The sequence below is a fragment of the Equus asinus genome, chromosome 30 (assembly GCF_041296235.1).
Source record: "Equus asinus isolate D_3611 breed Donkey chromosome 30, EquAss-T2T_v2, whole genome shotgun sequence".
Classification (NCBI taxonomy): Eukaryota; Metazoa; Chordata; class Mammalia; order Perissodactyla; family Equidae; genus Equus; species Equus asinus.
The window spans coordinates 20,819,663-20,835,371 of record NC_091819.1 but is presented as its reverse complement, the minus strand read 5'-3'; the positions used below and the strand labels follow the sequence as shown (position 1 = coordinate 20,835,371).

General features: G+C 47.2%; 1 protein-coding gene across 3 annotated transcripts in view; it reads left to right on the top strand.

The window, feature by feature from the left end:
* Positions 1-15,709, top strand: part of TP53BP2 (tumor protein p53 binding protein 2) — a 57,824-nt gene that overhangs the window by 15,292 nt on the left and 26,823 nt on the right. For 2 of the 3 annotated variants that reach the window (XM_044762732.2, XM_014838741.3), the window contains exons 2-3: positions 8,568-8,715; positions 12,546-12,659. In XM_044762732.2, coding sequence (XP_044618667.2) covers positions 8,568-8,715; positions 12,546-12,659 — 262 coding nt within the window. Of the gene's footprint in view, positions 1-8,567; positions 8,716-8,810; positions 8,962-12,545; positions 12,660-15,709 lie in introns of those variants that run through there. The other variant, XM_014838745.3, reaches the window with a different exon arrangement.

Here is a 15,709-nt window from a genome sequence, read left to right as displayed (position 1 = left end):
GTTTAAAAAATTATAAAGTGCCAGGAGAAGATGACATTTTGGAAGTAAGGTTACTATAAATTAGTTTTTTATTATTTTTCTTATGCTGTCCGTGAATTTATGCCTCTTTGCTGAAACCCTCAGTCTATCTCTGATCTCATTTATTTGTTTTATTTCTGAATTTCCGTTTTACCTACAGTCTCATTTATGTAATTTAGTACTAAATTGTTCTCTGATTTTTCCACGAGTGAATCTCATCTACCTTAAGTGGTTTTCTCTCTGACACTTAGTGAGCCTGTAGTGGGCTTTTTAAATTGTGATAAAATTCACATACCATGAAATTCACCCTGTGCAGTGCACATCAGGTGGTTTTTAGTATATTCACAAGGTTATAGAGCCGTCACCACTAGTTCGAGAACATTTTCATCACCCCAAAAAGAAACCCCGTACTCTTTACTGGTTACTCCCAGTTCCCCTGCCCCCGAGCCTCTAAACACTCTTAATCTACTTCTTGTCTCTGGATTTGAATATTCTGGACGTTCCCTTTTGTGTCTGGCGTCTGTCACTTAGCATAACATTCTCAAGGTCCATCCATGTTGTAGCATGCGTCGGTACCTCATTCCTTTTTGTGGCTGAATAATATTCCATTCTAATATAGCAGGCTTTTAAGATTTATTTCTCAATTGCTTGTTTTTAATGGTCGTTGAGTACAGTTGAGGCAGCACAGTAACCCAAGAGAAGCACTGTCAGAAACACATTTACCCTACATATCTCACAGCAAGGATCCAGGCAAGTGGTAACGTGTGTGAGTAAAAATGGTACCTTATTTTATTTTATTTTTTTGGAGAAAGATCAGCCCTGAGCTAACATCTGCTGCCAATCCTCCTCTTTTTTTGCTGAGGAAGACTGACCCTGAGCTAACATCTGTTCCCATCTTCCTGTACTTTATATGTGGGACTCCTATCATGGCATGGCTTGCCAAGCAGTGCCGTGTCCACACCCGGGATCCGAACCAGCGAACCCGGGGCCGCCGATGCGGAACGTGCGCACCTAACCCGCTTCGCCACCGGGCCGGCCCTGGTACCTTATTTTTATCTTGTCAATTTCATCATTGATTCCTTAAAAGATCGATTTTATTGTACAAGTGGTGCATAGTCATTCTAGAAAATTTAAGCATAGATAAGCTCTCAAAAAGTCACTTCATCCTCTTATCACCAAGGCCTAGCCACTGTTAATTTGAGGAATATAGTCCCAGGCTTTTTTCGCTGCGTGTATTACGTGTTTGTATAGACATATTTTCCATTTCTATAATAGTATTTGGCAAATACCGTTTTGTAACAAAACAATACATAAGGGACACTTTTTTGAAAGTTTTGTTATTTGTGCTTTTTCTTTCTAAAATGTTTTAGTGTCGGATGCTGGAAACTTCTAAGATTTAACGGTTTCATTTTTTTATTGTTAAAGGTCATGAATTCTAGGCCACAATCCTTGTTTCCTGAAGGACGTAGTTGATCGAGTGGGCTGAAATTTCTTTCTGAAGTAAAGTTTTCAACATGCTGATCAAACTACTTCATTTTAATGAAATAAAAAACAGCTTCACCTCATTTTTGTTTTCCTTTTCAGGGGTTTAAATTACATTTTTGAAGAATTCTTTGATGGTTTTGGAGCACAGTAGATTTATGAAACACAGATAAAGACCACGTGCACTTCCTTTTTCTCAGGTTAATATGATAATTAGTTTAGCCAGTCCTCTCCTGTGACCCTCTTTTTCTTATTTTTTTTGTTCCTCTTCCAAGCAAAGTAAGAAGAAGGGAATTGATCTTTATTGAGAAAATGCCTGTTTCATTTCTTCTATAAAATTTTAGATTATTATAAATCATCACAATAAAGCCCACAATAATGGCTTTATTACAATCTAAAAGATTTTAAATTATAAGTGATATGTAAGTGTAAGTGATAATTAACCTTTATAACTTGGGGACATACTTAATGTCTATAAATTGAAAGAGTGGATGAAATGAGTTTAAAAGGTTTATTTCCAAAGATGTGATGCCTTTATTTTGTTCTAATCATAATTTCCTGGAAGGGAGGAGGAGCCGTTGCAGATATTGTAGCCCACGGTAGCACTTGGGACGGGTGGGTGGTCCTTCACCCCTCCTGTCTCTGATTTTTACAGGTAAGACACTCCCTCGGTGACATATGAAGGGTCGTACAGTCATAGCTTAAAGCCACCTCTTCTAGCCTAATTGTCGCCACTGTGCTATCGTATCCAATTAAGAAATCATCAAACTTGATAAACTGTGTTTGTAATTTAAAAAGTAAATACTATGACGAAGAAAATAAGTGAGGGTGGGACTGGCCGTTTGGCCATGCCAAGTGTGAAGCGTCTGGTTCTCCAGATGGCCGTCCCCACCGGGCAGTGAACACTGGTCTAGAGAACAGGTGATGGCTAGAGAGAAAGACTCAGTGTGATGTATACCATTGTCCCTCTCTACGGGAGCACCCCCGCCCACTAAAACCTGCTGTAAATACCCCCATGTTGAAATACAAACAAAGTGCTCCTTTCACTCTCTGTCTTCTTGCATCTCTGGCTCCATTTCCTCTGCGCTGTGTTAAAGTGAATCACCTTGGAAGGGTTGTCTGTACCATGTCTCTCTGTCCATCCGTTGGGTTCTCTAGTCTGTTCTGACCAGGCTTTCATCCTCATTACTCAGTGCTTGTCAAGGCCACCAACAACCCCCATCTTGGCAAATGTGGGGATCAGTGCTCGGCCCTCACTTCCGAGACGTCTAAGCTTCCTTTGACTTCGTAGCAACACTTCCTTTGCTTGGTTTCTGGCACATCACACTCCTCTGGGTTTCCTTCCGTGTGTGTGTTTTTTGTTTTTTTCTTAAAGATTTTAATTTTATTTCTCCCTTTTCTCCCCTACACCCCTCAGAACATAGTTGTGGGTCCTTCCAGTGGTGGCATGTGGGATGCTGCCTCAACATGACCGGATGAGCGGTGCCATGTCTGCGCCCAGGATCCGAACCGGCGAAACCCTGGGCCACCGAAGTGGAGTGTGTGAACTTAACCACTCTGCCGTGGGGCCGGCCCCTCTTTTGTGTTCTTATTGATGGATCTTTCTCAGTCCTTTGCTGGATCCTTGTCCTCTGTGGCACCTCATGATGTTTGACTCTCTCAAGCCACAGTCCTCAGCTGCTTTTCTGTGTCCGGCTGTCCCTAGCTGATCTAGGACACCCAGTCTTATGGCTTTCAAGGCTCGTATTTGCTCATCTCTCAACTTTTCTTATCTCAGTCAGACTTGTGTCTTAAATGGCCTCTTCCCGTCTCCAGTTTAGCGTGGAGGCCCCTGTCCTGTGGGCCCCTCTCCAGTCCTTCCTCCATCCTCATCTCAGTAAATTACACCACTGTTTACCCAGTGCTTAGACAGCAAATCCAGTCACCCTTAATTTTTTTCTACTTTAACCTCCCGTGTCCTGTCCATCAAGTGAGTCTTGTTGGCTCTACCTTCAAAACATGCCCAAATCCAGCCATTTTTCACCGCCTTTGCTGTTTCTCGCTACCATCATATCTCATTTTATGTGCTGCATGTCCTCTTAACTGGTCTTCCATGACTGTCCCCCGTCACGTAGTAGCCACAGTGATTTTTTTTAAATGACATAAATCACTTCACTCCCCTGTTCAGAATCCTCTGATGACCTCTTTTCTTAAAAAAATATTGAGAGATGATTCACACACCATCATTTTGCAGCTTGCAATTCAGTGCTTTTTAGTATATCCACAAGGTTGTGAAACCATCGCCGCTCATTCCGGAACATTTCCATCACCCCAGAAGAAGCCCTGGGCCCGTTCATTGGCGGTCGCTTCCCCAGCCCCCGGCAACCTCTGCTCTGCTTTCCGTGTCTACGGATTTGCTCCAAAGGCCTCTTAGATTAAAATCCAAATTTCTTGCTCTGGCTTGAGAGCAGTGGTTCTCGGCTCGTGGACCAGCAGTATCAGCGGCACATGGCAGCTCGTTAGAATGCAGGGTCTCAGTCCCCACCCCACATCCACCCAGTCAGAAACTCTGAGGGTGGGGCCCGGCAATCTGCTTAACACCCCTCTGTCCGCTCCAGAGTTTGAGGACCAGTAACATCCTGAGCCGTGGTTTGGGCTCTTTGATTTAATGTCCTGTAATCCTTGCCCCTTGCTCCCCCTAGGGTGACTTTCCTCTTCCACGAATCTGAGACCCTTGATCTCCTCAAGGCCTTTGCTTTTGCTGATCTCTCTGCCGGGATCGGCTTCTCCTAGACCCCCGCTGGGCTTGTGCTTGTGCTCGCCTTCTGTTTGCATCGTTGCTCAAGAGCCCCCTCTAACCACGGAGATGTTGAAGTCACTGAGTTTGGGTTTGGAGGGGAGGCCTGTTGCCCTGAGCTTCCCTTGCTTGTCTCTCCAGATCGACTCCCCACCCGCTTTGTGCCCCAGGAGGTTGACGTCCGTGAACTGCATCAGTGGCTTCCCTTGCCCTCTGACTTCTGGTTGTGTCTGTCCAGTGAGGAGGGACGGGACCACGGAAGAGCCAGGCTGGGTCTTGATTCCCGTGGCTCCCTCCCTGTGGGCTGGCTGTGTCCCTCTGCATACAGCACACTCACTCTCTCTGTTGAATTTTGTACTATGTGCCGTATTAGCTATTTAGAAAAGGTTATTTCTACAGTAGAACTTGGACCATGAAGGAGATGGCCTGTAAATATTGGGTGAATGAAAAGGATGTGGAAACAGAAGTAGGACTGTAGCGTGATAGAAGCTGAAGGAATGAGGAGAGGACACACTCTCATTTTTGTCAGAGCCTATAGCTGTGCCGCATACACTGCGCTGTATCCCTCGTAGCAATACCTGAAAGAAAACTTACCGTGAAAAGAAGTCAGATGTAAATCTGTAAAATGCAGTAACAGCTACAGCATTTATTCATTCATAAACAGATTCTTGTTGTGTGCTTGTTACACCAGGCGCAGGTCCGGGTGCTGAGGGTATGGGATTGAGCAGTCAAGCCCCTGGACTGTGTGGTGCTTACATTCTGGTAGGGAAGACAGATGATAAAAGCACGTTATGTCGATATAATATGTGGCATGTTGGTGACTGTGCCAAGGAGAGAAATAAAGCAGGGACATGCGTGTGTGTGTGTGCATGTGCGTGCACTTGTGAGGGTGCTGGTGCAGTTTTGGGCGGGATGCCCAGGGAAGGCCTCCCTGAGAAGGCAGCTTCTGTGGAGAGACCTGAAGGATATGAGGGTGCAAGCCGTGCTGCCATCCAGGGAAGAACAGTGCAAACAGGACAGCAAGTGACAGGCTCCAGTGGGGAGCACGCCTGGCACGTGTGGGGAACAGCAGGGAGGGCACCAGCGAAGCAGAGAGAGGAGGGGTTAGGAGGAGGTGAGGGCTGGAAGGGTGGTGGGGGATAGATGCTGGTGTGGGTGGATCGTGGATCGGCCAGTCCACACAAGACACCCCCTACCCCCCTGGCACTGCCCAGGTCACAACGCGCAGCACCCCAGCTCTTGCTCCTGAGTTTCCTCTCGGCATCCGCACAGTTGCTCAAGTCACACGCACCCCACGCCCCGCCCTCGTTCAGTCACCAGAGGCTGTCTTTCCTCTTGAGTCTCTCCCTTTTCCTGTCCTCCTGGCCACTGCCTTCGTTCAGGTCCTCCGTTCATGCCTGAGTTGCTAAGTGCCAGCTTTAGGCCGTTGTAAGGATGGTGGCTTTCCCTCGGACACCATGAACACCTAAAATAAATGATGGCTCTTAGAGAACTCAAAGACTGAGGGTCAGAGAGGCGATCTTACTTCCCCGAGCTGGTCCAACTAATGATTAACAAACCTGGGTGAGAACGCAGACCTCCTGCTCGGACTGCGGCGGGGTCACCCTGAGGGCCCAGCCTTGGGGACTTTGCACGCTCGCTGAGATCTCCACGGGGCTGCTCTCCCTGGGGAAAGGCAGACACGGGTCCCTCCTGCGCTCGGCATTCACACCAGTGTTAATCCTGTGGATTTTGGGGAAAAGTAGTCTTAAACAGACCCGTCTTTCATCATTCTTATTTGTAATTATACTTTTCAATAAATGTAGCTGTTGTTTTTCTGAAAGTAAAGTTGGGGTTACTGTGGTTCAACAGAGCATTTGTTGAGATGTTTGTGCTGTAAGAACAGCTCACGGAGAGCGGCTGCGTCCGAAGAACAGAGCTGCACCCTGGCCTCTCATTTTGGTAGCCCCACAGATCGCTTCTCTGAGTCAGTGTCTCCGTTTATAAAGAGAAAGTAACACCTGCTCTGCTGGTCTGAGAGGTGATGTCGGCCTCTGAGCCGCCGTGTGTGAAGCACCCCGAGAGATGGGGCGTACCAGGTGGGGTGCCCCTGGCGTGCGCACAAGCCTGTTGTTTGTTGACACGGTGTGTGTTGAGATATACTGATGTTGAATGTTTCTCTGGTTGAGTGAACACTCCAGGTCTCGTGTTTACAATGAACACAGCTACTGCTTTGAAGTGTTGAGCTTCGAAGAAAGTTTTGATGTGGGTGGGGAGTGTGGAGAAGTACTGGTTCATACTGAAGTGTAAATTTTTCATCTCCGTCATTAAATACGCTGTATATTCTGCCAGAGCAGCAGCAGGTGGAATTCTGTGGGCTTAGTTAATCTCTGGTGTTTTTTCAACGTAGTAGGATTTTTGTGTAACAGTTTTAAAGTTCTGCCTTCCTGGCTGCGTTGAGGCCTAGAGCTGTGTGTCTTTGTGTAGTTCAGTTTACCGGAATGTGAAAAACTTGATTTAATTAGCTTGAAAGCGAGCCTCTGAGCTCATACTGGGAAATGACAGCGTTTTCCATGCATTTTATTTACTGTTTTGACAGCACCCACTGTGCTCATTTTCCTGCGTTACCTTCCAGGTGTGGGGGCTGCCTCCGTGTTGTCTGTGTCTATGTGAGGGGAGAGCTTCGGTTGCAGGAAGGGAGCCGGGGTGACCTTCGGGAAGCACGGTGGTAGTGTGACGGGGAGCCAGCAGGCCCTGGGGCTGAGCCCGCCGGCCCCTCCCTCGTGCAGATGGGTCTCTTCTCCTCTTACTGTGACCGCTTCCTCGAGGTGCAGTCCGCTGTCTTGGCCAGTGCCTGTCATCGCGCCTCGTCAGGCGCTGCCTTGTGACCAAGAGGAGCCTGGAGCGTCTCTCTCAGTCCTGGGGTCGTGGGCGGAGACGGGGAAGCCGGGGGGGGGAGGGGGGGCGTTGTGTGACGTTGGCAGGCACTGTGACACTTGTGTGACGTTCCTGTGTCGTCGTGGCCTTGGTGTAAGTCCTATGCATTCTGCTTCTTTTACAGCCTTAAAATCCACACTTTTCCCGCTGTTTAGCGCGTCTCAGGAGTTATTTTTGCAGGCTGTGTACCCGTCCATCGAGTTTGTGTGCTGAAGCCTTGCCGTTCTCTCTCTGATTGGGATTATTTTCACAGGACCGATTCCCACAGTGGATGCCTCTTTCACACGTGTTTTTGTCTGGATACGTAGTGACTTGCTGGGAGCGGGTGCTCACGGAGTTTGCTGCGCAGAGGGGTGTACTGTTGCCACCAACAGTTTGCTGCTTCACTCAGCTTCTTCAGCACTGGGAATTAGCCACTTTTCTTTGTGTGTGGTAACTTAATAGATGTGAAAATTTCAATTCTTTAGTAGCAGGTTTTTTTTTTTTTTTTTTTTGCTGAGGCAGATGCACCCTGAGCTAACATCTGTGCCAGTCTTCCTCTGTTTTGTATGTGGGTTGCTGCCACAGTGTGGCCACCGACGAGTGGTATAGGTCTGCACCCAGGAACCAAACCCAGGCCACCGAAGTGGAGTGCACTGAACTTAACCACTCGGCCACGGGGCTGGCTCCCAGTACAGTATTTTTCAGATATAGTGTCCATTTTTACTGAGAGAGATGATTGATGAGTTTTAGATTTAAATCTTCTGCTGGCCTGAAGTTCCTATCCAGGGTCAGATAAGTTCTAGTGTAACAACCAGTCAATTTTTACTTATCCCTTGTTGATAAAGACTTATGCTTTAAAGTAGGCATTTAATTTGATTAAAACATTTGAGGTTTAAAAGTGCGGTGTTTTGGATAGGTAATATACGTCCGTGGTATAAATATTAAATTTCCTCCCAAGTTCTCCGTTCTCTTTCCCATCCCTCCCCTTCAGAAGAAGCGCGTTGTGTCCCCGTGCATCCTTTCACAGAGAGGTTGTGCGTGAATAAGTGTATCCATGTGGTGCTTACAGGGTTGGTAGGAGGATCTGTTTGTGGTGTGGGCCTGGCACGTTCGAACGATAGAAGTATTTTGTAAACAAATAAGATAAATAAAATGTCAGAGGAAGACGTAATTTGCCCTTTGGTGTGAGCTGGTGTGACTGTGCTCTCAGGGCCCCCAGGTGGACGGAGCTCCGGGTCCCTCCCTGATCTTCAGCCAGGGGACAGCCGTGCTGTCCGATTGTACGTTTGCGCTTTGACGGAGACTGGTCAGGGAAAGGGGTCTAAGGTGAGTCGGGAGTGAGAGCCGGCAGCGTGGACAGTCCTGGTAACTGTTGTGTCTCCTTCGTTTCCAGATGTTTCTCACGGTGTACCTCAGCAACAACGAGCAGCACTTCACCGAAGTTCCCGTTACCCCAGAGACCGTGTGCCGAGACGTGGTGGACCTGTGCAAGGAGCCTGGCGAGAGCGACTGCCATTTGGCTGAAGTGTGGTGTGGCTCTGGTATGGCACCCGGGCAGCCCCCTGCTGCAGTGGCCGTCTTTTATTATTCTGGGTTTGCAGACGTGGCAGAGTGTGACACTCGTGTTTGTCCACAGAGAAACCGTGGAATAGCGTGTCCATCAGGAGATAGTGTTCTCCATCCAGCTTTCTTGTGACGTATAAAGTGTTTTTGCTGTTTTCTTTTTCTGCTGTACGACGAAGACACCAGAGTGTGAAACATCGAAGGACAGGCAGCTGATAGACCAGGTGGAAGCTTCTGGGGTGTCAGGGTCAAATGCATGATGCTCAGGAGTATTTTTTGTGTGCTGAGGCTTTACTTAATTAGGTTGGTTGGCCCTCTTTGAGTTTCTGTGGGTTTTTAGGGACAGCTCTTCAGTGGTGACAGCAGACAGCGCCCCGTAGGACTGTGTAGGTGAGCAAGTGCTGTTTCGTAGTTTCTGCCTTGTTCCTGCACGGCCTGGGTGAGCTCCCCCGCTTTCCTTTTGCTCCTTGGGGCTGCCATGTCCCGGTGCAGGTCGCACGCTGTGTTAATTTGGTTCACACCCTTCGTGCTATCTGACTTCAGCGGAGGACTCGCTTCTTACCAGGCAAGCCCTCGTCCTCGTCTTGGCTTGCCTCCCCTGCGGTGGGTGGAGCACATCTTCCGCACTCTCCCTGCGTTGCGTACTTCTTTTTCCCTTCACACAGGAGCTGCATTAGACCGTTCACATGAAGAAACCCAAGTGATCTTTTTGAATGAAAATTTGAGAGTCCGACTTCCCTGTTTAAACTCTTTGGTGGCTTTCTCTTCCACTTAGAATAGGGTCCACACTCCTGGCCTTACATTATGAAGACGTAAAGCTGTGTCGTCTTTGCTGTCATCTGCTGTCATCGTCCTCCTTGCCCCCCCTGCAGCTTTTTTATGTCCCTGAATAAACTAAACCAAGCTCTTCCCTCCGTAGAGCCGCCGGCACTTGCTGTTCCCACTCCTGCGTTGCCCCCCTTCCAGATTGTCATTGCTGGTTCCTGCTGGTCGTTTGATGGTTTCAGTTGTGACGTTCCCTCCTTGGAGAGGCTTTCCCTGAGCGTCCTGCTGAGGGAGCCATCGGATTCTCTACTGCATCATCCTGTTGTCGTCCCCTGCAGAAGACATGTTGCTCTGGGGGGTGTGTGTTTAGTAGTTTCTTGCCTCTTTAATCCCTGCAGCCCCGAACACAGGCACTGGAACGTGGACTCCCTAAGCGTGGAGACCTTGCCTGTCTTGTCATTGCTGTGCCCCCGCCCAGGGAGAGTGCCTGGTTTCCAGTAGCTGCTCAATAAATAGTTACAGGATGAATAAATGGCTGCTCCCATTCAGCACATTGCCTTGCTTTCTACATCGCTGAGCTGACTGAAACCCCCCTCTGTAGCTTCCTCAGTTTCCTTCCTCTCTGCTCACCTCAGGGTCGCCCTGCACATGTGCCTGCCGTTTCTTCTGATTTTCCTAGAGGAGGACGTGTTCTTTCTCTCTGCCAGGGCTCACGCTCTTCCTTGAAACGCTTCATTCCACCTGCTCCCCTTCCTCTGTAGTCTCTTGCTCACTTGAGTTCAGTAACCCTTACTATGTGGTGGTGATGTTTAAAGGATTTCATTTCTTCTAACTTTTTTTTTGCTGAGGAAGATTTGCTGCAGATTAGGCTAACGCCTGTGCCATTCTTCCTTTACTTTGTATGTGGGTTACTCCCACAGCATGGCTGACAAGTGGTGTATGTCTGCGCCTGGGATCTGAACCCATGAACCCAGGCCACTGAAGCAGAGTGAACGGAGCCCCACCACTACACCATGGGGCCAGGCCTCTGACTTTTTAGTTAAAAAAAAAAAGACAGGGCTGGCCCCCTGGCTGATGGTTAAAGTTCCGTGTGCTCCACTTTGGTGACCCGGGTTTGTGGGTTTGGATCCTGGGTGTGGACCTATACTCCACTTATCAGTCATGCTCTGGAGGCATCCCACGCAGAAAGGAGAGGAAGACTGGTGGGGATGTTAGCTCAGGGCTAATCTTCCTCAAGGAAAAAAAGAGGAGGATTGGCAATGGATGTTAGCTTAGAGCGAATCTAACTCACCAAAAAAAAAAAAAAGACCACACCAGAATGTGTTCTGTTTTGTAAAAGAAGAAAGAAATAATATAGAAAGGATGGAAGTCTCTTCACTAAGCTTATCGATCACTTGATGTGATTGCTTGTACTTATAGCAGATAACTTTTCAGACTTTTTCTCTGTATTTATAAGTAACTATAGAAGAGTTTTGTGTGTTGTCTGTTTTTCTAGTTTTTCTTTATGTAAATAGTATCATACATGTCAATATCCTGCGATTTTGCTGTTTTTCCTTGGAGATCTTTCCAGATTTAGATGTAAGTGTAATTTACATCATTATTTTTAATAATCACATTGTTTCTCATAGTACGCATAAACTGTAGTTAATCTAACCATTTCTTTGTTCACAAACATTTAATTCCCTTGTTTTTATAAATGCTGCAATAAAAATCCTTTTAGGAGCCTCTTGAGCTTGTGTAAGCATTTCTTTAGATATCAAGAAGTGGAACTGCTTGGTTAAAGGTCCACACATTTAAAATTTAATACATATTGCCAGATGTCCCTCCACAAAGCCTGTGTAAGTTCACATTCCTCCCAGTTATTTCTGAAAGCATCCCTCGTCAGCCATTGATAGATTACTCTTAATTCTTGCTAAGCTCATAGCAGAGGTTGCCCACTCTTTCGTTTGTGTATTGGCCATTTGGGGTTCTTTTTTTTTTTTTTTTTTTGAGGAAGATTAGCCCTGAGCTAACATCCCCTGTGCTAGTCTTCCTCTCTTTTGTACGTGGGATGCCTCGATAGCATGGTTGATGAGTCGTGTAGGTCCACACCCAGGATCTGAACCCAGGATCTGAACCCGTGAACCCAGGCCGCGTAAGCAGAGCACGCGGAACTTGAACCGCTTGGCCACAGGGCTGGCCTCCATCTGTGCCCTTCTTTTTGTCCCAGGAAAGCTCTGACAACTGGCAGTCTCTCTGGAAGAGGGGCCAAGTGGATATATTTTCAATGCACTAACGGAAATATGGTTTGGAAATGGATATGTCTGATTTTTTTAGCACAGTGTGTTAAATTGTAACTTAAAAATGGCTTAATAGGGGCCGGCCTGGTGGCTCAGCAGTTAAGTGTGCATGTTCCACTTTGGCGGCCTGGGGTTCGCCGATTCGGATCCTGGGTGCAGACATGGCACTGCTTGGCACGCCATGCTGTGGTAGCCGTCCCACATATAAAGTGGAGGAAGATGGGCACAGATGTTAGCTCAGGTCCAGTCTTCCTCAGCAAAAAAGAGGAGGACTGGCAGCAGATGTTAGCTCAGGGCTAATCTTCCTCAAAAAAGAAAAAAAAAAAAGCCTAATAGATGGTAAGACTAAACTGTTTAGAAAGTTCTTTTTGAATTTTTCATTTATGTATTTAAAGAATGATAGCACTATTAGTTAGAAGGGATGTCAGAGACCATCCTCTGTAATAGGTGAGAGAAACTCGGGAAGCCTCGGAGGTGAAGGTGGTGGGCCTGTGGCTGGAAAGGAGCCCCCTGCGTTAGACCCTTGAGCTCCTGGTGGCCGGCCCTGGCCCACACCTCTGTGCCGAGCTCCACAGGTTTGGCACTGATTACATGAGTGGGAACCCTGTGATGCTTCATGTTCTGAGGGCTCTTTTAAGGAAAAGGAGATTGCCTAGGCAGCTGTTTCCTGCGTTCATCATGCACCGTCACCCCGAAGGATGGACGGGCAGTGGTGCGTGCGCCTCTTTCGCCTGTGACCGCTGCTCTCTGTCCGTCTCTTTCAGAGCGTCCGGTTGCGGACAACGAGCGCATGCTGGACGTGCTGCAGCGTTTTGGGAGCCAGAGGAGCGAAGTTCGCTTCTTCCTTCGTCATGAGCGCCCCCCTGGCAGGGACGTCGGTAGGTGGCCGTCTGGGAACTGGAGCAGAGACTGGAACTTTTATTTCCTGTGTTGGAGTAGCTGGGGGAGGGGCCCGTGGTCAGGAGCCGGTACTTGGAGGGGTGAAGGAGGTGGGAGTGGAACGGCGAGGGCAGCGTGGACCCCTCCTCCAAGACCGGGCTGTGGGCAGGAGAACAGGGTGTGGTTGTGTTTTGTTTGAAGATGGGAGCAGGTCGATGATGGTTTCAGCGCGGGGAAGCAGTGCGCAGCGCAGGGGGCTGGAATACAGGAAGATGGGGAGTGCTTGCTGGCGAGTCCCTGGAAGGGGTCCCTCAGCCCTGGCGGAGAGGCCCTCTGAGGCAGCCCTCCTAACGTAACAGGACAGACGGACAGCTGTGCAGCTGCAGGGAAGTGTGTGCGCTTTGTGGGAGCCGCTGGAGGGACTTCGCATCTGGAGATGCTAGTTTTGTCTGAGCTAGGAGGCAGACTTGTCTGGAAGCGGTGATGAAGGCGCTCAGCGGTGGGAGCTGTTGTGGAGCAAAGGAGAGTGCCCACAAGGGAAGACAGATGACTGGGGACCGTGGAGGCCAGCTGGGGTTAGAGACCATGGACCACGGAGCATCTTTCTCCAGTGGTGCCCTGCAGCCAGAGGGTTGTAAGAGAAGAAGATGGTTGGATTGACCCAAGGTTGGGGTTTTGTGGAATAATTCGATGGAAGATCAGTGGGACAGAGGAGGAGAGGATATTGGCAAGATGGCTTCTAAGCTGGGTGGGGAAGAAGTGAAGGTGGGAGGGGCTGCAGGGAAAGAGTAGAGGCTTGAGAGACTGCAAGTCTCAGGTTAACGAATGGCGTAGTGAGGGGAAGCTGCGGTCAGAAGTAGAGTGTTCGAATGTAAGATTTCAGAGATAGAGCGCCCCTAGGTTGGGCCGTGAAATGAGCCTGAATGAGAGTGGAGATGAGGAAGCCACAGAGCCAAGAGGCAGCCTTTGGATGAGAGTCATCCGGAATGAAGGCAGGACCTGGAGGGGAGTAGTGACTGAGTTTACAGATGTGACTGGAGTTTATAGATGACAAAGGAGAGGGAGCAAGGAAACACCTGAAGGTGGAGAAATAGTGGATTGAAAGCAGCCCTAGACGTTGAGGACCCGACCATCCCTGTGACCCTGGAGGTCTCGTGGGACGTGGGAGCACAAGCAGTCTCAAGTCTGAGATCTGTGGGGAAGCTCTGTTCTCAGGGGGAAGCCCTGGTTGAAGCAGGATTGCGAGGTATTTCTAAAAACGTTGCAACTTTTAACATAGAAAGTTGAGGGTTTGTGACTTCAGTACATAATTCTTGGGAGTAAGAATATAGGTAACAGATGTTAACTATTGGATGTGCCAAAAATCTCAATTTTATTGCTTTAGTGCAAATGTCCATATGGTACCCAACAATTAGAAATTTTAAATTTAGAGTGTGGGGGCCCCGGAACTGACTGAGTCCGGCCTCTTCTGCTCTCCGGGTGAGAAAAGCTGATACTGAGGGGTTAAATGACTTGTCAGAGGCTGCGCGGCCAGGGGCAGACCCAGGAGGGGACCTGAATCACCTCCACCAGGCCGGCTCACGTGCCGTTCAGTGTCATTCATGTCTGTCATTTTATTTTAAATAAGCATGTTTTTTTTTTTTTCCTGAGCCGCCTTTTCTGTAGCTTTAAATTGGCACCTGCATCTTATTTTTATTTTGTTCTGTCTTTACTTTACTATGTACATCCTTTTCTAACAAACGAGTTGAATTTTACCCGTTCATCTGCCAGTTCGAATATCGTCCTGGGTGGTGCTGGGTCAATTATCAAGCAGCCTCTACATAGTGCAATATGCAGTTTCAGTGTGTAATGTGAGACATGTAATCTGAAGATAAAGGGGCTGTTTTCATGTTCTTGCAGAGCACCAGTGCCACGTAGTGTTTCGATTGGGATAAAGCAGGATTGCTTTCAGTGCACTTCCATAAGGTGTTAGCCTTTTTTGGGTAGACTTCTAGATTACAGATTAGGAGAGTGTTACCATATTCTTTTTCCAGTTTAACTAGGACCTGTGACCCAGAATGTATGTGAAATTATTTTTAAGGCTCTTGCTTTTTACTCTAATTGTGTCACTGAACATAAGGAGAGACTGGGTGAGTGCTCTATCTGAGGTAGCAAAGAGGCAATTATTCTCCAATGATAGACTTTTCTTTTTCTTGCAGCAATGTTGTGACAGATTGCTTGAGCTATTGTGTCAGAGAATTAAAGAGTATTTTAAAAATAAAGCTAATGCGTTAGAGCTCGGTGGAAGTGTGACGCTTGGCTCAGAGGATAGGTGCATTTATTGGCATACGAACGCGTGTTTAGCTTCAAGGCGGGTACGGTCGACATTTGGCTCAAAAGAAATTTTATTCTAAAATTTCTCGAGATAATTTAATCGTTTTTCTAATTTCTGAGAAGTACAGGTATAAGTTTAATTTCATTTATTTAAAAAATTCTCTTTGTTGATATTTGTTTCTTATAATGTATCAGTTTAAATTAAAACTATTTTCCCTTTATGATGAATTAGGTGGTACTGAGAGACCTACATATTGTGACTTAAAAAGTTCTTTTTAGCTAAAAAAGGCAAAGTACGCAGGGTTTTCCAGTTAGTACTCTCCCAAACTAAGAAAATGGAGATATTTTACTTAAATAAATGGGGAAGTGCTTCATAGTACTTATGAATCACCACACACATCCTCAATAAATCACATATTTAAAATACCACTTGTTCTGTTTTCAATTGCTTCCTTCCCGTGTAAGTTACAGACACCGTTAATGAGCACAAGGATGGACTGATTTAATTTTCACTTATTTCTTTCAATGAAACTATTCCTGATTTCACCAGTGAGTACTAAATAGAGAACTCGGAGGAGCAGCTATAAGCAGACGGTGTGGATTACCAGAATCAGAAATACGTTTTATTTTGTTAGTTTTTCCTCCTTTGGGACCTGAATCATGCAGCTTCCTAGGAAATGGTTAGCATGCGATATTTCCAAGTGCTAATTATTCACCATGTCAAGTAAGGTTCTCC